General features: G+C 43.0%; 1 protein-coding gene and 1 long non-coding RNA gene across 3 annotated transcripts in view; one reads left to right on the top strand and one right to left on the bottom strand.

Annotated features, from left to right (window-relative positions):
* Positions 1 to 3794: 3794 nt before the first annotated feature.
* RAX2 (retina and anterior neural fold homeobox 2) overlaps positions 3795 to 25426 on the bottom strand; it is a 35244-nt gene continuing 13612 nt past the window's right edge. For both annotated transcript variants that reach the window (XM_085639490.1, XM_085639489.1), the window contains 2 exons: positions 10655 to 10911; positions 3795 to 6983 (listed from right to left, as the gene is read on the bottom strand). In XM_085639490.1, the coding sequence (XP_085495616.1) occupies positions 6540 to 6983; positions 10655 to 10903 (693 nt within the window). In that variant the 5' untranslated portion in view covers positions 10904 to 10911 and the 3' untranslated portion in view covers positions 3795 to 6539. The remainder of the gene's footprint in view (positions 6984 to 10654; positions 10912 to 25426) is intronic.
* The window catches only part of LOC146772425 (uncharacterized), a 442975-nt gene continuing 427968 nt past the window's right edge, over positions 10420 to 25426 (top strand). Inside the window, exon 1 of the long non-coding RNA XR_014972350.1 lies at positions 10420 to 10449. This is a non-coding gene — a long non-coding RNA (uncharacterized LOC146772425). The remainder of the gene's footprint in view (positions 10450 to 25426) is intronic.

Here is a 25426-nt window from a genome sequence, read left to right as displayed (position 1 = left end):
TGAATAACAGATGTTCATTGTTACCCAACTCAATGGTACTCATTTTATTGACCTCAGATGGATGAAAGGCTGAGTGGACCCGCCGAGATTTGAACCTGTGACCATGTGGTCGAACGCAGGCCCTTGCAATGGACGCATTAGTCCACTGAGCCACCAGACCCGGCTTCATCACACCTACAATCTATTCTATGAGGACATCCCCAACCCATATCTACCTTTCATGCTCCATACGTCGCTTCTTATAGGATATTTACATTCCCACTCATTCTACACGACTGCACCTCCGATATCCTAATGCCCACGCCTCTTGGGCTCCTATACCTCACACCAACCTACCATTCACTACACTTGGTACCTTCGACAGTACTGACCCCCCCCTTGTAGCCTTCTATTCACCACACCCAACATGTACAGGGGCACCCCTTTTACCTCCTAATACACACTCCAGCTCTTTCCACCAGTAAGACTGCCCACACATACTGCATCCTTAGTCTCCTCTCTTCTCCAGCAATACTGCCCACACCTCCCCATCTTTTATCCACCGCTTTCTCCAGTAAAATAATCCACACTGCCTGTCCTTTTATCCATCACTGGTATCTTCTGGTACTGCCCACCCCTTCTAATCCGTCTTATTCAGCAGCATTGCCCACACATACTCACCTGGTATTCACCATTCATTTCTTTTAATACTGCCCATTCCTCCTATCCTCTTATTCTCTACTCTTCTCCAACAATACTTCCCACACCTTTGCTTCTTTTATTACCACTCTTCTCCAGTAGGACTGCCCATACCTTTGAATCTTGTATGCACCAACCTTCTCCGACAATACTACGCACACATCCTAAACCCATATTCTCAATTTGTCTCCAGTAGTACTGCCCACACTTTCTAACCTCTTATTCACCACTTCTCAGTAATACCGAGCCGTTTTTTTTCGTCGTGTAATAAATAAAATTCCAAAATAAAAGCACGTACATATATAAGTACATACAGGAGTTTGAGTCTGCCCGCTTCTTCGGTTTATCTGTCACTCATCATAACATTCACGTATGGGGAAATGGGTCAGCCCTCTTCAGCCATTGGCTCCTTTGCATTGTAAGTGACAACGTTTGCATGCTCACGTGCACATCCACACAAAAGGCATTTCTCTCCATTCTGGATCATATATATATATATATATATATACACACATATACATACAATTCTTTTTAATCATCTTTCTGTATTTACGCTTGCTCATCAGGTTACAGTAATTCAAAGTCAATAGTACCTTTTCTTTATTTGCACCAATAAGAATCACATGTCCCTGTGATGTGCATTAAAACTATGAAGAGTTTCTATAGCTTTGCTAAGTAAACCTATGAAGTACTCCTACTGATATGGGTGATGGTTTAGTTTATTTTTCATTGCAAGCATACAGCAGCTACGTTTAAGCAGTGGCACGTTTTATTTTCATTAAAAAATGGTGTGGCATATTGTAAGAAGATAAATAATCAGTGCCAGACCGAGAGGCTTTGCCAATGCTTGTTTTACAGTGCGTTTGTTTCCCACCTTTTTGCAAAATCCCCTTTTACAGTGCCTTGGTACCCCCTTTTTAAATTTGTTTGATATAGCTCCTTTCACACTGTGCCCCTTTGGCAGGAAGCTTGCGCTCCCCTGTTAGAGAGCCCTCAGCCCCCCGTAGTGTCTGTTATGTACCTTCTTGCCACCCTTTTATAGTGCCTTGGCGCCCCCTTTAATAGTGCCTTAGACATCACTTTCTTTGTTGGTACCCCTTTGATCACCCTGTGCTATTTTCCAGCGCATTGATGCTAACTTTTACGTACTTTGGCACTAACCTTTTACTGTGCCTGGTGCCAACCTTGTATGAAGCCAACTTGCTCTATCATACCCTAATGCCCGCTTAGAGAGGGGCACTCATCAATCCTTAAAAGTGAAAAATCTATGATGTTTCACTATCACCTCCTACAATTCCATGCCCTCGACACTGCACATGCGCCAACATCTTCTTCCACCCATTGCCCCGGGCTACTCGTATTCTACGGCTACTTATTGTGACCACCATCTACGGTTAATTATTTTCCCAGCTCCTCACCCCCCTTTGTCGGCACAGCTACTGCCTACGACCCCCCTAGGGTGCTCGCTCACTCTTTCCCCAACAAATCATTCACATTGAGAATTAATCCACCCTGCTACTAGCCACACCCCATGGACACTGACCCGCAGCCGTGCCTCGGAATTATGTTAATTAGGTGGGGGCCATTTTGTTGACCCCACTCCCGACAGGTGGACCCAGCAGATTGCAAGCACAGCTGCTATCCTACCACATACACCCCGCAGAGGCCATATGGCTAGGGTGGCCAGTTTTCATAACCAAAGGCACAGACATAGAAATAGGACTAAATGTTGGCACTGACCATGGGACTGCTGAGAAAACCAAATTCAAAGCCTGTTTTTTTTTATATATAAATATATATATATATACACACACACATCCACACACACATATATATATTGGATCAAATGTAAACCTTCCCTCCTCTCGCTGTGAACAGCTGCAGGGTGAGCCTGCTGGTAAGCCCTGCCTTATTGGCTCTGCAGCCATGATTGACCTTTCGTTAACCTCTGCTATGTTGCTTGAATGAGGCGAGGTAGCACAGCAGGTGACTCTAAATAAGTTGTGTCCATGGTGTGACGAGAGGGCTGGTTGGAATAGGAGTCGGCACAACACGGATTATTGTGCATGGTCACCCGGCCCTCTCTCAAAAACCGGGATATGTATTTGTTTTAGCAGAAAGTGTCTGGATCCCGTGACAGCCCATGGAAAACTGGAACTGTCCTAGAAAATTCCAGTGTGTCCTCAGGGATCCAGAAATATATTTGTCCCATGAGCTAAAGATGAGCACAATGCATGATGGGAATCTTAGGGAAGTGTGGGGTGCCTATGAGGTCCACGGGGAACAAGTGGTCATAAGAGTCTGAAGACCAGTGAACCATGCGGTCTCCAGGCGTGCAACTCGCTGGTGTTCGCTTTCCCTATCTGAGCCCCTCGCGCCAAGGAGCTGCCAGCTCACATTAGCGCCATTATGGCTGGGTACGAGGAATGCAAGCTGTCCCTTTCGTGGCACCAGGTTCCAGCGGAAGGGGGTACATACACAAAAGGCTTGCAGTTGGGGGAGGGCGGAGTGTTCACCAGGAAGAGGATGAACTTGGAGGCAGAGAGGCCAGAGGTCACTGAGCTATAGATGTAGCCAAGTGTTGGTCTGTGGTGTCATAGCAACAGGGACTAGGAAGACGGGCAGAGCGGATGGACCTTATTCAAGTCAACGTCTGTGCATCAGAAAACCAAGGAATTTGGGGTCAAACGAGAAACATGGCACAAGGGGGTGTGACCATGGACTGCCAATTGGGGTAAGGAGTGTGCTGGAGGTCAGGAAAGAGATGTGCTTTGTGAAGTGCGGAAAGCAGATAAAAAGGGACCTGAACGAGCTCTACAAAAGCCCATATTAGGGGAGTGTCTACATGGCCACAAGCCAGATGAACCAGATTGCCCACAGACAACAAAAGGTGCCCCATGCTGGGGGCAGAAAGATGTGTCTACAGCATGAACCCCAAAGTCCTTGCACCATCAACACTGCTCCGCTGCCTTTTGGCTAGGTTCACACTATAGAAGTACCCTATACATACATGAATATCTAGGACAAGCGAGGAGGAATAGAGTCGGTAAATGGTCACATGACAACAAGGCTGAACTCTTTGAAAATGCTGCAAAAGAAGACCCAAAGGCACCCTCTAACAAGTCGTTTAATTTATTTATTTATTTACAGTAGAATGTCCTTTGCTCATGTATATTCATTGTAATGCATGGGGAGCAGATCGCCCAAGGAATGGAAACACTTGCCCCTCACCCTTATACATGCCTGATGCACACATGGCTTCCAGTCGTAGGTAGGTGCCCATCCTGCCACCCATCCCACAAGGGTGCCACCCCGCATCGGGCACCTACAGCTCTGACGTAAACGGTATTGTAATTGCATTTATATAGCGCTTACTACCCCTGATGAGGCATTGAAGAGCTTTTCGGCGAGTAGCATGCTACTCCGGAACCCAAGAAGGATTAGTGGTGAATTAGTATAGGGAAATAAAAAAATAATTTGAGCTGTGGACATGTCTCGGAGGCCTGGGTAAAATGTAAATGATACTGGAAAAGCTACCAGGTGCAAAAAGTGTCTGGTAAGTTTTGAATGGGACATACCATACGCTAATACTTTTAGCACCCATTTTGAGTAGGTCATTCAACCATGTTCATGCGTTGGGTCTCTCTTTTAACATCAAGTTATAGCTGTCGCTAATGCCAACCACTAATATAATTTACACTTATTTCAAATCCACTGCAGTGCTAACAAGACTTAGCCATTTGCCACAATTGTGCAGACCGCTCTATGCGATGGCATTGGTCCTCTGACCAGTGACGTGCAACGTGGCAGTCCTGAGATGTCATGGTGATGTGGTACATCTCAGCTCTTTCACTGGTCAGAGGTGACCAATGCCAGTCCACGAGGGCCGAATCCATGCCAGATTTTCAGGTTATCCGTAGGAGAAATATTTACACACAATTAGGCTAAATGGAAATCATTTGCATAGTCAATAGTTACTCTGAAAATCCAGCACACCTACATACTTCGTGGTGCTGCCTTTTACACTGCATTCTATATTTGAATGCAATCAGATGCCTTGCATGGACGTTATGTTAATTGTATGTGCTGTAAAACAGGCATGAACCTGGCCTGGAGATGGACAGAAACACAGAGCAATGCAGTTATGGGAGTGATTTGGAACTCAAATCTCTCTTAAGTTTTTGCATTTGTTTGAGTGATTTTCAGGGAATTCTATTTCTCCTGATAACAGGTGTAAAAAAAGAAGGATATTAGTTTGGAAATAATGCATAGAGTCAACATTATTGAAGGCTTCAGATACCACTGCTAACTTCTGAGTTTCTGGAGTAAATTGTAAGTGCCTCTATGAGGTCAAGGACAGGATTTGATCATTTCCACAATTGAGTGTGTATCCTGAGCGAGATATACGTCAGACACTCCCCACAAACCACAGTACTGAGAAGATGCAACCAATGGCCTTATTCTTAAAAATAACTTCCATAAACTTACAAAAATGTATTCTCCAGAACAACTTTTAGAATTACCTTGTTTTCTCTGTTCTATTTTTCTGACCTTAAAATATCTTTATAAATTTTGGCCTCTCATTAACACTTTAAAAATAAAAAAAATTTAATAAAGTTTTTGATATTTTCTGTTTAAAAAAAAAATCTCCTACCTATGGGTACTTGGCCATCCACCTTGCCAAGGAAGGTAGAGGAGAACCCTTGCACTCTCGAACCCTTTTCTCTACATCAATCTTAGTCGCCGGGTGACCTCTTCTGGGCCGCCACACCCTGATGTGTTCACCCATCATCAAAAATCTGGTTCCTTTCAAATGCATGTAGCGCTTTAAACAACATATTTTACACCTATTAACATTGTACAAATTATTTTCCTGTTCAAAGTTGCTGTTTTTTTAATTTTCTATTCACTTTTTAAATTGTAATGAAATGTTATTCCATATTTTAGAAATGTATTAAAATATTTTAAAAGTTTAGTTAATAAATGACTGTTGTGCAATTATAAAAAAAAATCTCTCTTTTGGTAAAATGTTTTTTAGTGTCCCAGAATGCAATATTAAAATTGGTAGAAGATGGCATGGAGACTATTATAAAAAAAATTAAAAAAATCTTGGAAAACACATTTCAGACAAATAGGTTTTGGAGAACTTTTTTTTTTATATATATACACTATCCTTCTAATATCAATTGTCTTTCCAGTCAGTTCCCCAGCACCCTTGCCTGAGGGATAGACTACAAAATCCACAGATGAATGAGAGTCAGGGGTGGCATGCCTGGGAGAGTCTTTGGAAGGCAGTGGAAGACAACAAAGTTGATGTTCTCATTGTTAATACTCTATTAATAGCATCGTATAGCACAATACTAGTGAACAATACCTGGATTTGATACTAATCAAATGATTGTATGTTTTTATTACATTGTCTGGCTTTGGTTTTTCATGACACCCCTCTTTGTGACCTGAGCTGTGTACCGGGGTGTAGACTTAACAACTTGCGTGACTGCACGCGCTGGATAGTGTGCACTGTAGCGCTTACGTCCGCCACATCAAAACAACTCAAACTTTACATGTGTTCTTTTTTTAATCCACACTGTGGATCATGTTCCAGAAAATATATTTGTATGCCATGTGTATACAGTTTCCGCCAACATGAGACTAAACCATGCCAAAATTTGGTGGCCATCTCGCTCAGCCATCTCCTTTTCTCAAAGTGCTCCAGGCATTTTGAGGGTCAGGTGGCCATTTTGTCTTCGATGGTTCCCAGCAGAAAGTTTTCTTCTGCCAAGCTCCTTGAGGTAAGGGATCGGAGAGCCAGAGGACGAGGCGGCTGCTCTGACCCGACATTATTGGGAGTCAACCTATCCTTAAATGGGCTGCCATGTCTTGTCAATGATTTGGATGTGTTCCTTGGCCTTCATCCTTAAGGAGGCGATGCTGGAGCTCCTCTGGTCCAGGTCCTCCATTGGGTACTTGTCCATGTAGCTGGTGGCACACTGGTACGGGGAGTTGTTCATGGTTTGCATAGGCGGTGCCATAGGAGGTGGAGTGTTGAGGAAGGAGTGACCAGTGTAGTTGGGCTGCAGGCCCTGTGCTGGCCCCATGTAGCCGGGCATGCTGTGGACGGTGGTGGCCGCAGACATGGGTGATGTCAGCCAAGGGTCCATGGGTAAGGAGTTGCTCATGGGCCCCATGTTGCCGGCCATCGGTGGTCGGTTGAAGGAGAGCATCGGTGTGTCGTGGATCTTCATCGTTGACGCTTCCATCTTCTCCTGCCTCCTCCACTTGGCTCTTCTGTTCTGAAACCACACCTGCGAAAGGAACAGATGCATAAAATGAGTCGCCTGGGGATAAAAACATCCCCACATCAGACATCAAGATCATTTTCCTTTAGTCATAACACAGGACTGGTTCACGCATTGGAATTTGGGTATCTTTGTTTTTTTAATACATTTTATACCGTTCTCATGAATTCACCGAACCTTCCAGGGGTAGAGGTGTGCTTCCCTTTTCCCTACATTGTCCCCTGCATTTGTACCAAGGGCCACAAGAACATTCCCTCTCTGCAATAACCAAATCAATGTTTAGCTTTGACACTTTTTCTGAATTTTGAGAACATCGCAGAGTATAAAGATAAAGAGAGCTGTCTCAGCCACTTAAATCTTTGTCAAAATTGAACTGTGGTTTGTGAACTGGCCTGACAAAGTTTTTCGTCCAATATTCATAAACGAGTCTGATAGTCCTAATATTAATACTATCGAACCTGTCTTACAAAGTAAGGCCCAGCTCCCTGCATAAAGACCAAACCCTCTGTACCTTAGGCCACTTCGAAGTAAGGGCCCTAGAAACAAAGGTGTAACTAAAAAAGAGCCAGACGGTCCAAGGGTACCACGCACAGACCCGGCAACCGGACCAGAAGCAAAGGGTGGCAGTTTAATGTATTTGTGGACAAATAAGGCCAAAACTGATATGGGGTTGGTTGTGTTCCTGTTTGGGGGTGACCTCGTCTTCCAGTTCGGAATGGACAGTTCCAATGAGGAGCGGGGTCAGTACTGATTTGTGTAAGGCGGGCCTCTGTCTAGAGTGGTGCAGTGGGTGAAAATAAAATGGGCTAGATGCTACCCAGTAACGTAGACTATTTGTAAGCGGATTGGGCCAGCTTGGAAGTCGTGCAGGTCAGGGAGTCCTACGGTGTCTACAGTGAGCATAGATTGGCAGATCTAGAAGTCAGTGAGCCAATATATGACGGAGCACATCTTGAGCAGAGCCCTGCAGGCCTGTAGGTTAGTTAATGGGTAATTTTAGCTGTCCTTGGTATGTGTAAGGTTTTTGAGTCCTAATATCGGAGAGTGTATCTTCGTGGGACTTGGAAGACATGGTAGTCAGTTTTGAGTGAGCCATTGTAGATCTGAAAGTCAGTGAGTTTTGGTGGTCATTGAGTACATATGTGGCAGGCTTTGGTAACATTTTATACTTTTGTTCACATTTTTCAGAAAACAAAGACTGCCCAAAAAAGTTTGCATGGAGCACTGAACAGTAATTTCACAACAGAAGTAGAAAATAATAACCAATTTGTCCACACACACAAAAAAAATATATATATATCACTACCAAGCCAAAAAGAAAATCTATGGGGAGAAGAGGAAAAAAAGTCATATAAACATGTTAGATTATAGAAAGCAGGCTCAGAAATCTATCATTCCTTTTCTTGTAAAAACATAAGGGCAGGGGGGATTCAATGATATCTAAGGTACGTGGCTCTCTCTTGAGCGGGCCTTGGCAGATCTAAGGTTCAGTAGGACATAGGGTCTCTGACTCAATTTTGAATAGGACTTGATTGATATGAATTCCAGTGAGTCTATGTTGAGCATGCCATGGTAGATTTATAGTTCAGTTAATACTAGGTCAGTGAGTCCATCTTGAGTACACCTTGGTAGATCTGAAGTTCACTGAGTCCTAAGATCTGTGGGTTTATGTTGAACAGGCCATGGTAAATCAATGAATCCATGCAGAGTATGCTATTTTAGACCTGAGGTTCAGTGAGACCCAAAGTCTGTGACTCCATCTTGAGTAGGCCCTGGTAGATGTGAGTTTCCACGAGTCCTTCAACGGGTCATAGCACAGCTAAAGGTCAACCTGTCCTATTGTCTGGTGGTACATCTCGAGTAGGCCCTGATAGATCTAAGTTTCCAAGAGTCCTTCAGTAGGTCGTAGGACAACTGAAGGGCTATACGTCCTAAGGTCTGGTGGTACATCTTGAGTAGGCCTTGATAGATCTAAGTTTCCACAAGTTCTTCTTGAACATGCCATAGGAGAGCTGAAGTCCTAGGGTCTGGTGGTACATCTTGAGTGCCTCTTGGGGTGCCAGGGGTTGAGACACTTCTGTGGTTAGTGGAGTCATCTTGAGTGAAGCAGAGTAGTGTCTTCCTGGAAGTCAGTGGAGTAAACACTTGGTGTAGGTAAGCCTCGCCCAAACAATGCCCACAGGCCTTTGCTGGACTGTTGTTGTCGTAGCTGTGGCTTCCGCACCCCTGGAGCAGGGGGGGGGGGGGGCACTGCTGATTAGGCGTTTTAATATAATTAGCAGCTCACTTATTGGGCCTGGCACCCAACAGCAGGAGATTACGCTATTAAGGGCCCGTAAGTGTTGGTAATTGGATGCATTGGAGGGGGATTAGCGGGTTTTGTGCACACCGGGGCTCTGCCTGTGCCCTTCGGAGGCCGGATAGCGGCTTATGCGATATGTTAATTAGATGATATTTTAATTAAGCGGATAACTTAGGAGGTGGCCTTCTGCGCTCTGTTTTGTACCATGAACTTGTCCATCACAACAACAGGACCACAGCCCTCCATGACACTGAAATCTGCTCCATAAATCGAATATTCTAGTATTTAGTCTACTACTCCTGCGTTGTGTGCCTACAGAATGAGTAACTTTTTTAACACAAAATAAACAGCGATCCGTTTGTTAAGAAATGTGTGAATTTTTTACAAAAGCATGTGTGTGTGCACATCTAGAGAGGAGAGACAAGTGCCAGGTTGTAGAGGTTTGGGTCAATTTACTTAATAGACAGAAGCATTACAACTACAAGTACCAGAATGCAATGCCACAATCTATAACGCAAGGAAATGCTGAACATCTCAGACAAGGGACGCACTGAAATCCCTGCTTTTCCTTGCTATCGGCTGCGCTGCAGATACCTAGAGGCCAACTGAAGGGGAGAGGATGTGGCGTAACAACCAGAGCTGCCGACTGGGGAACCGAGTTCGAGTCTGGCGTCGGCTCAACATCCAGTGAATCTGGGCCGATCACTTCATCTCCCCGTGCCTACAAAACGATGAATGTGTCCGCCTGTAATGTAACTGGTGCTCATTTAAAGCGCTCCAATAATATACCTTCGGGTCGAGTTTGCACTATAAAATCCTGTCATTTTTTGGTTTCTCCAATTGCTGTTTTAGCCTATAAAAATGCATAATCCAAATTTTTGCCACCAAAGGAGACTCTTCTTTCACTAGTGTTTGGCCTACAGAAAACAGGAGCGGACTTGAAATGGAAAAATAAAACCCTCAGACCTCTTCCCCAAGCATTATCAAGGCTCGCCCGCGCCAGCTTTTTTTTCTTGGCATGCTGGGATGCGTGGTCTTTTTGGTCCAATAAAAAATTAGTACTACGCAACCCAGCATGCAAAGAAAAACTTTACCAGGTGAGATAATCAAGCGAGGAACTGGAGTGGCACGCTTAACTAGGGACCCCTGACACCTGTGTGCGGCCTCACCGTAAGTCTGTTGCCAAACTGTCTTTAAGAAGGCGCCATTAACGCACTGAGACACCTACGTAGGTCTCGCGAAGTGTATTATTGTAGAAAAAAGCAGAACGTTAAGTTTTTCGCATATTGGTAGTCGATGCACCTGCGGCGGTAGCGCGTAGAAGCCTTCATTATGATAGGCGCCGCTTTAGAATGAATGCTGGCAGTGTGCTCACCTGAACTCTGACCTCCGGCAGGTTGACCTTCATGGCCAGCTCCTCGCGGCTGTACACGTCGGGGTAGTGGGACTTCTCGAAGGCGCGCTCCAGCTCGTGCAGCTGGTAGGTGGTGAAGGTGGTCCGGTTCCGGCGGTGCTTCTTCTTGGGCTGGTCTTCTTCCGGGTTGTCTGGGCCTGGTGTGCCGTTCTCGCTTTCCATGCCCTTCCTCAGGTCACTCAAGTCCCCTTCACATTTACTTAAGAACATGTCGGTGTCTGGAGAGAAAGAACACGTTACATTGGTGCGGGAAGGAGACTTATTATGTGTGTTGTATGTGCACTTACAAGTTTACATAGATCTGCATGTCTCCCTCTCTTAGGCCTGTATGCCCCCCACCCCCAGGTCTGTATATCTGCCTCCATCCTCTCAGAGAGCTACATGTGTCAGTTTCCCTCCCAGGGGAGGGGTGTCTTTTTCTCCCTCATCAGGCATGCTAAATTTCTCAGGTCTATGGGTGATGTGCCTCTCCAGTCCGGTTGACTTTGAATTCTGAAACTTGTAGTCTTGTTTATTGTATTATAAAACAGGACTACAAGTCCCACAATTCAGAGGGAAAAAAACCTGAACTGGAGCAGCACATCACGCATGTACCTGGGTAACTTGGCAGCTCTGCCTCGTGTACTCTTTATGTCTCACTTTTCCTCACAGAGATCTGTGTGTCTGTTTTCTCTCGCCCAAAAATCTGCAATTCTTCCTAGGAGAGGTCGGATGTGTCTCTCTTCATCGCTCAGTGGGACCAAATGTTTCTTTCTTGTTTCTGTGTGCCCCTTCTGTCTCGGAGAGATCTACATGTCCCCTTAACTGGATCTGTTGTGCCTCAGTCTTCCTCACTGAGACCTGTATGTCTCTCCTCACAGAGATCTTAATGTCTCTAACAGAGCTACTTATGTCTCTTACTAAGATCTATGTCTCTTCTCTTCGCCACAGATGTCTGTTTGTGTCTATTCTCCCAGTGCGAGACCTGCATGGATAGTGTCTCTAAAAAGGTCTGCTTTGTGTCTCTGTTCTCCCTTGCTAAGAGCTGTCTGTCTCTGGTCTCCCTCACAGACATCTGCATGTCTCCCTAACAGCTATGGACGCCTCTCCTCTCTCACTGATATCTGTGTCCGCCCTCACTGAAATCCCTCACCGAGACCTATAAGTGTCTTTGCTCTCCTATGTTAAAATCTGTCTGTCTCTCTGTTCCTCTTAACAGCGATGATATATCTGTGTATCTCTGCTCTCCCTCACTCAGAGCTGTTTGTGTCTCTGTTGTAATTGTATTTATATAGAGCTTAGTACCCCAGACAAGACGTCAAAGTGCTTTTCGGCGAGTAGCACGCTACTACGGAACCCAATAGGAATAGTGGTGGATTAGTATAGGGAAATATGAGTTAATTTGAGCGGTGGACATGTGAGTCTGTTAGTTGGATTGAGTAGGATAATGGAGGGAATACAAGAGGGAAGAGTCTAGAAAATGTAATGTGGGAGATCATAGTAGTAAGATGAGGTTTGGGGTGAGTAAAAGGAGAGATGGAGGTGGCGAGAGTGTAGAAGGTGCAATTTAGGAGATCATGGTAGTAAAATAAGGGTTGGGATGACTCTAAAGAGGGATGCGTGAAGGAAGAATTTAGATGGGGTTGTTTGGGAGATCATAGTAGTAAAATGAGGTTTGGGATGAGCCAAGGGTAGAATAGAGGAAGGAAGAGTCTAGAAAGGGTTATTGTGGGGATCATAGTAGTAGAATGAGGTTTAGGATTTGCCAGAGAGTGGAGGTAGATGATATATTGAGAGAGGTATAGGGTGAGACAGTAGTGCATTGGAGAGAGTCAAATAGTTTTTTCCCCTTCTCTCCAGTAGGAGTAAAGTAATAAATGTATAGATACATAGAAAGGGTATACAGGTATAAGGAAGATAAAATATTGTGATTTAATTTTGTATTGTATAAACACAGACTTTTACGTGTGGTACTTGAATCTAATTTGTGTATTTTTATAACTTTAAAAAAATAAAAATTGAACTCTTCCTCAATATTTCAATAGGAAAGCACTTGTAGATAAAATAGTTATGATAATATTTACATATTGGTATAGATAAATAAAACCTAGACCCATAAGCAGCTAATCAAATAACTTCTATGAAAACTGTGCAGTAACCTATAAACATGTTAAGCATAGAATAATATATATATATAAAACCGTAAGTAATGTATACATTTGTTAAGCAGACCTAAATAATATGTATATATTTGAAAAACAATAGTTATCATACATATTTGTACAAAGAAATACACATACCTAGATACATACATATAATCAGATTATAAATGTTTACAAACACAGGGATATACTGTACATTGGTGTTTGACTATGGTGGTCATGTAGGAAAGAGCCACCTCTCGAGGTATGTGTCTGCGGCTCTGTAGTTGTTATGTTCCAGAGGCTGTAACTGGGCATCGCGCATTCTGTGTGTCAGAAACCCACCAGGAGGCAGATGGAATCTTTCCTGCAAATTTTCAAAGGGGGTATTACTCCATTCTCGAAGAGATGCCCCACCGTGGTGAGAGCCGCATGTTTCCAGTGAGCCACCGTTGCTTGCTCTTAATGGGTGGAGTAGCAAAGAACAGAGTAAGTGGGGTGTCTGGCGTGTAGGGCATGTGAGTTGGTGGTGCACGTAGGATCCACCAGTGGCAATATTGTGTAACCTTAAGTAGGCACCGATGAGAGTTTCGCGGCATGTAGGGCTGTAAGACCCTTTGAGCTATTTGGGTCACTTTATTAACTCCTCTGGGACCACCCAGTTCAGTCAAATTAAAACCCGATAACCAGAGCAGTTTCTTCAAGAGGTAATAAGGCCCGAAATCGGGTACTCCGAGTCCACCATGGTCTGCCTGATGTTTCAGGGTAACAAGAGCCACTCTGGTACTATTCCCTTTAAGTCAACACATAGGATAGTTGTGATACGTGTCGCCGCCCACTAAATAGTTTCTTAAGAGTGGGTGCTCCACTAACCCATGTCAACTGTAACAAAGACCTGCCTATGAATTGCAATAAATAAAATGTAAGAAGGTAATAAGGACTTTAAGCCAAAAAAGTTTACGTTTATTTGTTTAGTCGAACACACAGGCATTGCTGTACCCACTCCGACTCTGCCCTTCATCTCAACTCCATCACTCCTCACTTTGGCTAGAAATGATAACGTTTTACTCAGTCAGAGCTGTGGGTGTACCAAGTACGTAATTGCAGGGGTAACAGAGAAATATAATAGCGTATGACCAACAAAGAGGCTGGAGGGGGGAGGGGAGATAAATCAGGGTAGGAAGACACTAGCCTGACTCAGAAGCGAGTTTCCAAAAGCAAACACTCGATAAAGAAATATAAAAGAAAGGCCCATGATGCAATTGAAACCATGTCACCCAGGATGCAGTGCTCCAATCCTGAACTTAACTCCAACCAATTGCTGTTTAGGTGCATGTGTTTTATTGGATCAACTATCAACTGACGCAAACTAAATATCCCTGCATGTATGACCTTATTAAAGGAAAGCCAAGCGCTGGAGTATTGAAACATAAAGTACAAAGGGTCTGCAGTGATTATGTTAAATACATCTCAGTTTTACTGTTTATTAATGTGTAATCATGTTCATAACTCTCACTGTGATTCGCTCATCCTCTCTTCTTCATCTGTAAAGGTCTTTCTAACAGCTCGGGTGGTTCAGGACATGTGTTTTGTAAGTAGAATATTGAGCTGTACATAATTGAGCCCTCCTCGGTTACAAACTCCATCAAGATATTAGGGGATCTCGCAACCCTCCCTGTCCCGGAATTCCTATTTGTAAATTAGAAGAGAATTCCTCTGCCAAGGGAATTCCATTCTATAAACTGGAATCTTTCCTGCACCCCTTTTACTTCCATAAATTAGGACAACCAGATTTTACTTTGTTTCGAGCTTCCTAAGGACACTTTGGTTATGTGTAAATTCCTGTCCTGTAAATTGAAAGAAACTTTCTTTGCCCAAGTACTGTCTCTATGTAGACTGATATCACATTGGATAACTTTTCTGTGTTCAGCTTTTACCATCAGTGAATTGGGGAAGCCTTCCATTGCCACTATTCACTGTGTAGGTCTGGAGAATCTTTGCCCTGGTTTCCCCTTGTAGCCTGAGAGAATCTTTTCCCTGGTGTCCCCTTGTAGCCTGAGAGAATCTTTGCCCTGATTTCCCCTTGTAGCCTGAGAGAATCTTTGCCCTGGTTTCCCCTTGAAGACTGAGAGAATCTTTGCCCTGGTTTCCCCTTGAAGACTGGGATAATCTTTGCCCTGGTTTCCCCTTGAAGACTGGGAGAATCTTTGCCCTGGTTTCCCCTTGTAGCCTGAGAGAATCTTTGCCCTGGTTTCCCCTTGAAGACTGGGAGAATCTTTGCCCTGGTTTCCCCTTGTAGCCTGAGAGAATCTTTGCCCTGGTTTCCCCTTGAAGACTGGGAGAATCTTTGCCCTGGTTTCCTCTTGAATACTGGGAGAATCTTTGTCCTGGTTTCCCTTTGTAGACTGGGAGAATCTTTTCACTGGTTTCCCCTTGCAGACTGGGAGAATCTTTGCCCTGGTTTCCCTTTGTAGACTAGGAGAACCTTTGCCCTGGTTTCCCTTTGTAGACTGGGAGAATCTTTTCGCTTGTTTCCCCTTGAAGATTGGGGAGAATTTTTGCCCTGGTTTCCCTTTGCAGACTGGAAGAATCTTTACCCTGGTTTCCCTTTGTAGACTGGAATAATCTTTATCCTGGTTTCCCTTTGTAGCCTGGGAGAAGCTTTGCCCTGTTTTCCCTTTGTAGACTGGGAGAAGCTTTGCCCTGGTTTCCCTTTGTAGACTGGGAGAAACTTTGTCCTGGTTTTCCCTTGAAGATTGAGGAGAATTTGTGCCCTGGTTTTCCTTTGCAGACTGGGAGAATCTTTACCCTGGTTTCCCTTAGCTGACTGGAAGAATCTTTACCCTGGTTTCCCCTTGAAGATTGGGGAGAATCTTTGCCCTGGTTTCCCGTTGTAGTTTGGGAGAAACTTTGCCCTAGTTTCCCTTTTGTACATTGGGAACATCTTAGCCCTGGTCTCCCTTTGGCCCCTTCATTGGACTGGGAGCTCCCTTGGTGTTCCTTTCATTAGCAGAAGTGCTCTGTGTGCTTTCAGAATCCGGGAGACCCTTCTGCGACACGTTTTACCTTCATTAAATGTGGAGAACAGTCACTGTACTGCCGGACCCTTGTCCCAGTTTCCCTTGTTTCAGTGTGTACTCATTTCCTATGACCTTGTTCTCCTTTACCCTATTGTTCTTTTGTCCTACTTTTCTTTTGCTCTAGTTAGTTTTTAGCTGAGTTTTATTTTGTCTTAGTTTATATTTGCTCTAGTTCCTTTTACCCTCGTTTTTCTTTTACCCGCTTTCCCCCCCTGGTTCGCATTTGCTCTAGTTTTCTTTAATCATGGACTTCCTATATCCTAGTTTCATGTTACCCTGCTTTTCTTTTGTTCTAGTTTACATTTGCCCTGGTTTTTGTTCTAATTCTCTTTTGGCCTCTTCTTTTACCTTAGTTTGCTTGGGTTCTTCTTTGGCTTTGCTCTTGTTCTTTTATCCTATTTTTTATATACCATAGTTTTCGTTTGTCCTAGTTTGCCTTGTCTCTTTAACCTAGTTTACCCTTGCCCTAGTTTTCTTCCATCCTACCTTTTCTTAACCTGCTTTTCTTTTGTTTCTGTTTACCTTTGCCCTGATTTTATTTTTTTGCCTGAATTCTCCTTAGCCAGCTTCATTTTAACCTAGTATTCTTTTGACTTAGTTTTCCTTTTAGTGAATTGAGCGTACATTCCTAAGCCTTCAGTTTCACTTTAGTGAATTGATTGGACTAACTGTCAAATACCATAGTTTTTCCTTCACTGAAATTTCATTATCATGATGCTGATTTTCTTTTACCCTAGATTTCTTTTATCTTACTTTTCTGTTTGTTCTAGTTTTCCTTTGCCCGAGTTCTGTTTTACCCTGGTTTTCTTCTGTTCCATTTGACCTGGCTTTCTTTGGCCCTATTATTTAATTGCTCTAGTCTTCTTCTGTCCTACTTCCCTTTGGGCATGGGTTTCCTTTACCATAATTTGCTTTAACCCTAGTTTTCGGCTTTTTCTAATTTTCTTTTGCCCCTCCCTTTTTTTTCACACCGATAGTCTTTAGTCTGAGCTTTTCTTTACCCTAGTTTTCCTTAGCCTTACTTTTGTTGTCCTAGGTATCCTTTGTCCTACTCTTCTTTTACCTTACTACTTTTTATTTTTATTTTTCTTTTACTCTTGTTTTATTTTTTCCTAGTTTTCCTTCACCCTAATTTCCTTTTAATAAATTGGGACAGTCTTCCTTTTCTGCAGGTTTCACATCCTTTAACTGGGAGAAACTTTGCCCTGTTTTTCATGATCTTCCATTCATTTTCTTTGGTAATGGATTCGGTTTCCTTTGCTCTGGTTTAGTCAACCCCCGTTTCCATTGCCCAGCATCTTCCTTCACTCTAGTTTTATTTGTCCTAGTTTTCCTTGGTTTTCCTTTGCCCTCCATATGTTTGCTCTGACCTATTAATCATATGGCCAAGTTTCCATAGGTTCTACATTTCCTCTGCTAGTTTTCCCATGCTCTGATTATGTAATTGACAATTCCAAAATGCAATTCGATCACATCCACCATAGCACATGTCACTAAATTAAGGTAAATCTATAGTTACTATTGTTCCCTCCACATCACTCACTCCACTCACTCTCCTTGTGATGTTGTGATCACATTGATTATGGCTTAGCTCTCAGTTGTGCAACCAAACCGTGGTTGGGTGCACACAGCACTCTAGTTATGGCTGTCTTTTTCTACCTAGCCAGGATTAAGATGCCCATTCACCCAGCGCGACCTTACGGTCCCTGGCTCCTTTGCGACTAGGGGTGTGCGAAATTTGTGTAATTTTGCTTTTGTGTAATTATGTGAAATTTCAGCAAAATGCCCCCCTGTGTCAGTTTGTGATCCCGGCTGCGACAATAGATCTCCGCAGGACACCCTTCATTTTGTACTTTTTTGTCCTTTTTATTTAATGCCACGGCGGAAGTTTTTAAAAGAAATTTTAAAAAGGGCTAAGCTGACACAAGCTAAATCTGCTTTGCTCTTTATACAAAAAGCTCATGAGCTGCTGACATTATGCTGTATGATGAATTTTATGAAAGTTGCGCTGAGACTAAGAAAAACTAGAGGGGAGGTTTCAACGTGATCATTATGGTTATATGTGATCTGCTTTTTCCTGTGGCCCTAATGCAATATCGTTATAGTTAATGGACCGAGGGTGAGTTAATTGTGTTTCCCCTTGATGATCTGTTATTTCAGTCAGGGTTCTTAAGATGATTTAATTGTGTTTTTAAGGATGAATTACATTGTGTGTATTTATATGACTTTTATGGTGTTTTTTAATTACCGAATAAGGAACTACTGACTGACTGACTGACTGACCCCGGGTCAGCACATTTCATGCTAAAAAAAAATGTGCGGGAAAAAAACCTGCTGCTTTCCTTCTCTTGTTTCCTTGCGTTTGCTGCAAATTTTTCTTGTGAATGGCAGATTCATGATAAATTTTACCCACCAATGGCACTGATAACTTGGTGAGTTTCACTGAACAAGCATAATGCGAAATTCCTGAAATTACACAAATGACACCAGCGTAATTTAAATTTCACCCAGGCCTATTTACAACGTCACTGAGGTTGATGTAGAGGATGCAACATTTTTGTCATGTGCAAATGCTTTCTGTTTCCCGCGTGTGATCAGATGTGTTTTATGTAACTGTGTGCACCCTTCGTATGTCTTGGCATTGGCATCTCTGCATTGTAGCCAGTAAGAGCCCATTTAAAGTGTGTTAACATGTCGCCCAGAGATATTCCCCTAACAGCCCGCTTTAAAGATGGGCTAACCAGAGAAAAATGGGGTTCAGTCAGTCGGTGGGGTCTGCTACAGCCAGGGTGCCTCAGTCGCAGATCACTTCAAGAGGTGACCCACTCTCCACCCCCCACTCTCTCTGAGGAACCTGGTGTCACATTTTCCATATTTTTAACCTGAATCCTTGCTCGCACTAAGCTTTTTATCCACTGGCTGAAATCTTCCTGCTGTATTTAAGGATTAGCAGCCTTTGTATCTGTCAAGATCCACAAACATTGAAATAAACCACACAGGGAAAAAAAATCCCTAATCCCTGCAGCTTCCTTCTGCGGAGGAGAGCTTGATCAGATGGCCTGGGCCGGATCACGCGAAGGACTCTTGCGAACCAGGAGAAAATCTGTGGGGTCTTTTAAGATGAAATGTGGAAGGAAGGAGCTAGGAAGAGAAAGGGCCCCCACATCTAATGTCCCATCGGGTGTCATGTGTACAGTCCAGCAGGACAGGCTGGTCCAGACACTACTCCACAAAACGTACACGTGAAATTCTACGTGGCCTGGTAAGGGCTGCCAATATCGAATCCAAACTATTGACAAGTCACTAGATCGCGACCAGAATATCAGGGGGCAAAATATCGAAAGGTAAGTTTGTATACATTTTCGACTTCACATATACATACCTCATTGAGATAAAAACATATATATTTTTTTCACCAAAGGTACTTAGGTTTGCAGTTAAGAACAGTAAATCTGTACCTCCTTCTGCAGTTACCTCTTCCATATTTATGGTCACAATATTGCGACCCGCCAATATTTTGGAGTTAAAGTCCTTTACTCCAAACCATGGCTCAACATCTTGTCTTACACCTTCGGTCAGTCCTGGCTTTTTATCCCACAATACTTTGCAATTTTCAAGGTGTATAAGAATTGAAATAGTTCGTACAGAATGGACCCCAAAAACAGGTGCTTTGATCAGCAGCTCACACAGACATGGACTATCGAGTCCATCACATTTGACCACCCTCTTGCAGCGAACAATTTGAGGCAAACCGTAAGGTGGCTACTAGCACCTGAACACACATTGTCCAAGTCACAATACTTTGTGGGAGAAACAAACAAGCCCCATGAAAGAAAGAGATATCTAATTCCAAGAGACACAAGAACTTGTTAAAAATAACCTTCCTTGAAAGGACAGGGCTGACACAAGGCTCTAAACTGGCATAAAAACATTGCTTAATTTGAAAATTTAATATTAAGAGTCAAAAACCAAATATTTTCTTAGGAGGACCCTGCTGGTGTTACTCACTACATGCGTTACTCACTGCTGCCCACTGCCGATGCGCCCTACAGCAGCTGCCAGTGGCAGCCTATTGCTTTGTCCTGTTCTATGACACATTTTCCATATCTTCCCTATTACTATGTACAGCACTCCACTAATCCCCAAACATATTTGCACAGCACTATTGCATTTTGCCATTTTCATCAAGATAGCATTTTACTATTTGTTCCCCACAACAAAAGAATGTTCCTGAACTAATCTTTCTCTGAAGGGTTGTCCAATATTGCCTTTCCTTACATGTTAATATTTGTAAGTCAGCGTTTATAATAGTAAGTAAACTACAAGTACCAGCATTCAGTGGGAAAAAACATGTCTGGATACATTACTTGCCAAACAATTTGTTTTAACTGAGGTTCTACAACAAATCTAAATTTGGCAGTGCCAAGGCAAGGCTAGTAGCCCCCCCCCAGCTCTAAACTGTGTAGAATAGTCCGGCCATTGCACATGCAGTGAATGCCAGCTCCCCAGTTACGCGTGATGGTCTAAAATGTGTTCTGGGGCCAGAAGACCTCAAATGACATAGGAACGGAAGAATGTCTTCCTACAGGCCATTCAGTACTATGCATATGCTTAAAGCTGTGCTTTGTGCTGAACTTCTTAGTACTGGAAGTCTATAGGGAGGACTGGGTGGACATCGAAGTATGCTTCCTGTGGGTTTGTTAGGGTTACAGGTCTTGTAGTACTGTTTTACACACTTAAGGCCACATGCATCAAGCTTTTTTCCGGTGGCAAATGGACTGATTCGCAGAATCGGCCCCTTTGCGAACGGAAAAAGCCCTTTTCTGATGCATGAACCTATTTCCATTCGCAAATTAGCTAATCACAATTGTTTGCGATTACCTGAATTGCGAATGCATTTAGGGAATCGCAATTTGCGATTCCCTAAAGGCGATGCATCAAGCCTTTCCTAAATGCAACCTGTGGTTTTAGGAAATGCTAATTACCAATTTGGTAATCGCAATTTGTGAATGCATTGCCATTCATTCCTATGGGCCTATAGGCCCATAGGAATGAATGGAGGGACATTACCTAATAGCGATTCACAATTTGCGAATTGCTATCATCGAATGGAACTAATATGTAATTTATTTTGCGTTTCCTACATGAATAAGGATTTGCGATTCCCAAATAGCGATTCCTTAAAAATTGCTACTGAGGAATCGCAAATCCTACTTTTGATGCATGTGGCAGCATATTGGTTCTTTTTCTGCCGCCACAGTCTTGCATTCGTGAAATAACCCTATACATCTGGATGATAGCTACATTTCGCTATCTTCTTCGTAGTCTGTTCTCTATGACTCTTGGACAGCTTGCGGTTAAAGTTGAGGGCCACCAATGGCCAAAATAGTTGCATTTATCATTTTCTTATAATTGCTGTCAGAACCGTATGCTTCCCATTTGGTTTCTGGATTGGTTCACACCCCGTGGTTAGAGTGCACCAGAGAGTAAAGCAGGTGTGATGTTGGCTCCTACTCCTTGTGGTGAGGAGTTTATGGTGCTCGTGGAGTTCCAGAAGTGCTTGCCTCCTTGCAGTTGGGGCCCATCAGAAATGAAAATAGACCTGTTTCCTTCCGACGGTCACTGGCAGGGTTTTCCAGCCTTCCAGGTGTACCCTGAGCTATTGCAAGCTTGTGAGCAGGGGTTACTGGAAGCCTGGTTGCAGTAACATGTGTCTGCTGGGTGTAGGATGCTCCAACATCTGGATCTTCTCGCATTGATCCTAAGAACTTTAGTCGCTAGTCCCGAAACAGGGTGCTGGAGCAATGGGGACTGACGTTGGATATTGCTGCCTAGGTGAAAGCGATGCAAACCTCACGCACAAGTTTGATTGCTTGTAGGTCCCAATTATGCACCACCTATGCAGAGGATCTATGCTGTTAGGGAGGCCTAAAGCGGCATCCCTTCAGGGAGGAGCTGTGCGGAACATAGGCTTGTACAGAGGCTCTCAGCCATGCGACCGGTCCTCCAGGAAACCCTGGCTTGACCTCTGTAGACTAGGCTTGCCTTGGGTAGAGCAAGCAGGGATCTTCTCTGAGTAATAGTAAAAGTGGTACCCAAGAAAAGGCCATCAGCCATGTGGCTTCCTTATTATCAAGCAAAAACCAAAGGAAATGATGGGCGGAGTGTTGAACATTGCAAGCACTCACCCCCAGTCAACTGATCTGGGTTTAATCCATCACCGTTCTTTAGCCCACTCTGCCACCCCAGTTCAGACATGGCCATATGCAAATCAGTCTGACCCTGTGCCTCATGGGAACAGTCCAGCATTTCGCCAATGCAGTCTAGAGTATGTGACCGACTTCTTTGAGATGTGCTCATGAATGCTGCATGTACAGCAAGTCACGTGAATGTTCTTTTTGTATGGTTATTACTTATATTGTGCAAAGCAAATGCAAGGAAGGCCAGCTTCAAAGTGCACGAGAAAAGGAGAACAGATTAAAAACTAAGTGTAAATAGATGATCAAGAAACCGTAACAAGACAAGAAATGAATCAAACCTACATTTGGTAAACACTGGAAACGCCTGTAGGTCTGGATTCGACTTGCTGTCTCCTGCAGCATTAGACACTAAAGTGATACACACCGGAGGAAGCCAGCAGGAGTGGACAGAGGGCGATCGTTGTAAAGTAGTCCCTGGTGCAGAGCAAAGCAGCACTCTAGTGAAGGCAGAAGGACACACCCAAACAGCCAATCACATGAGAGATGAATACGCCACTGTACTGAGCCAAGACGTGATTGACAAAGTCGTAAGCCAATGGCTGAAAGGGGATGGTTTCTGAAAACCAAAGGTTGAAAGGGGCAGACTCAAAGCCTACTCTATGTATATTGTGAACAGTAGGTCTGTTTGACAGGTGTGCAGACAAACCCCAGACATACAAGTCAAGAATCTGCATTAAACTTAGGGAATGCTGCAGCAGGGCAAACAACACCCTATTGATGATTGGAACAAACTGAAACAAAATGAGTCCTTAAAGTCCCCGATACCTGCAGCTGATGGGCGTCCTTGGCATGGTACGCTTCAATAGCGTAATTTTAAGACTGCAAATTGAGCAGAGAGCTGTGCTGTCATTACATGAGGGCACTGTGCCTGTCTTTGTGTGACACTGGCTGCTCTGTGCCTGTCTGTATGTGTCTACTCCGCCCCAGCTTATATAAATAACATTTGCGCCAGGTGCTCGATATGTTTTTGCACATAATTTAATACCTGTGACTAAATAATGTGGAATATTTTTCGAAAACCGATCTACTGTATTATTACTCATGTCACAGTGTTTTGTATGGGTAATTACCCCAGGTAGAGCCAGGTGGGCCACACAAACACATCAGTACATGGTCTTTGCGCTCAACTACTAATGGGTTGTATCGCTAAAATGGACAAATGGACATAAATTCAATATGCACTTGTTTTTAGTACTTGCAGAGGTGTGTATGTGCATGAATGCGACAATATTTCTTAGCAGCCCCTAAGTCCCACTCTACTTATAAATATATATGGTGTAGGACTACTCTGTGGTTGTAGCCAACTATGAAGTTTATGATTTATTGCCAAGATTAGTGTAATGCTCTCCTAACGGTCACCCCGCGTCAGTGGGTTGTGTCGGGGTAACACAGCAGGGCACTAAGGAATGTTTGCCAGCTTTTCTCTAGGACTCCCCTGTGTTTGTGAGGGTTATTGCCTTTCTGGCTGCCCAGTTTTATCTTGTGTATGACCTGATGTGGCTAACAGGCATTAGGTTTGATAGCTTAAAAGAATGTATACTTCTCCACGTGAAAATACACACATGTGACTTAATCCCTCTTTCACTATATACTCCAGGAAATTGCTCTTTCTTAAATACATTTTCAATCTAATGCCCCATTTTAATGCACTTATTCATGGCTTCAGATTCCCTGTGCAAGAAAATAGATATTTTTTTCTTATATGTGAATTAACTAATTTACATGCTATAAATCCGTGATAATGAAGGCAGCATGTACTAATGCTAAACATTCTTGGAGGACCCCCTGAATCGATTTATAAGGTTGTCGAGTCAAGGGAGTACTAGTTCGAAGAACTTAAGATGGGGTTTATCAACAGCGTAATGAATTGGAGATCTAAGCAGAGTCAAAAGTGACTCAGCAAAATTCAGTGAGGGATTTGAGTGGAGGCATCAGGAGAAAAACATCACTGTTTCTCAAGATTGTGTCCACAACATTTATTCCACACTGAATTTGAGAATACTAGGGATTTAGTTTGTCTGTTTTAAGAAATATTTGTTTGCGTGCTTCTGTGTCGATGGCTGGAGACGAAGTAACATGTCTGTTAGTGAGAAACTGTATTGTCCCTATTGTCAATACCAGAAGTCGGAGAGGACTTTGCCTGCTGCAGAAATTCACTTGTCAAGTTTGGATAGTGACGTGAACCCTCCTACCAAAGTATGGACCTCTTCAGATGCCCAATAAGTTTTCCTTAATAATAAAAACAAATGTATGATGTGATTAATCAAGGAAACAGGTGTTTGGTAGGACAAGGTAGCTGTCCTGATAATTATTCAATTTTGATTATTACCTTATTTAATAGCAGTTGACTGTACCTGTTGCACAAAAAAGAAGCAAAACAGGTAAATCAAAAAAACCTACTTAACTGCCCACAGGATGAGAAGATATTAAACTTGTCAAGAAAATAAAAATCACAACAAAATGTCTCGACTAGTTAAACTATAGGTTGTTTCAACATGGGTCCAATGATTATGCAATAACAATACACCTGAAGTCTTGACGACTAGAGTAGCCTGAATGGCTAGCTCCACACACCTTCCATAAAACGGTCAAAGAGATACAGCATCCTTGACAACTCTCTATAATGGGAGTCACGAAAGAGAGCTATCTAAACGTCAAGAGATCCCTGAAAAATCTCAAAAAACCCGGTATTGCACAATGAGGACACAAAAAAAAAAAAAAAGAAAATAAAAATCAAATAAAGTTTGGGCAGAGAAGAAACAAAATCTAAAGACGACAAAAACTCATCAAGAAAGTTTAAACAGAGATACATAAAGCAACAAAACAATTTACAGAAAGATGATAGAGGACAACAACTGATAAAAAGTAATATTGTAATTACATTTATTAAATCAGTGCAGCACCACCTCAAGTTTTCCTGACTCTGTCAACACGTCATAGCGGATACCAGAGGATCAATGGCAGATGCAAAAATCTAGTTTGCAAAATTGGATGTTCGAAAGGGCACATGGTAATGTTAGAATATCTCTTACGAAAATACCATCTAACTTAAATATTGTCATAAGTAAAGTTTAGAAAAATATGAACGAAATTGGATGTGGATTTTCTTTTAACTCCATTTCAGGTGATATTCTGACAATAATATTGGGGTACCATAATGGGCCCACAGTAGCATTTTAACAGAGTTTAAAAAAGATGCAACTGTTTCAAATAACTAGAGGGTAGAATAGGTGGCACGACTGGAACAGTAACATCTACCAAGCTTACAACAGG

The sequence above is a fragment of the Triturus cristatus genome, chromosome 12, assembly GCF_964204655.1.
Source record: "Triturus cristatus chromosome 12, aTriCri1.1, whole genome shotgun sequence".
NCBI classification, from domain to species: domain Eukaryota; kingdom Metazoa; phylum Chordata; class Amphibia; order Caudata; family Salamandridae; genus Triturus; species Triturus cristatus.
Note: the sequence above shows the minus strand (reverse complement) of the source record. Positions and strands in the feature narration are given on the sequence as shown.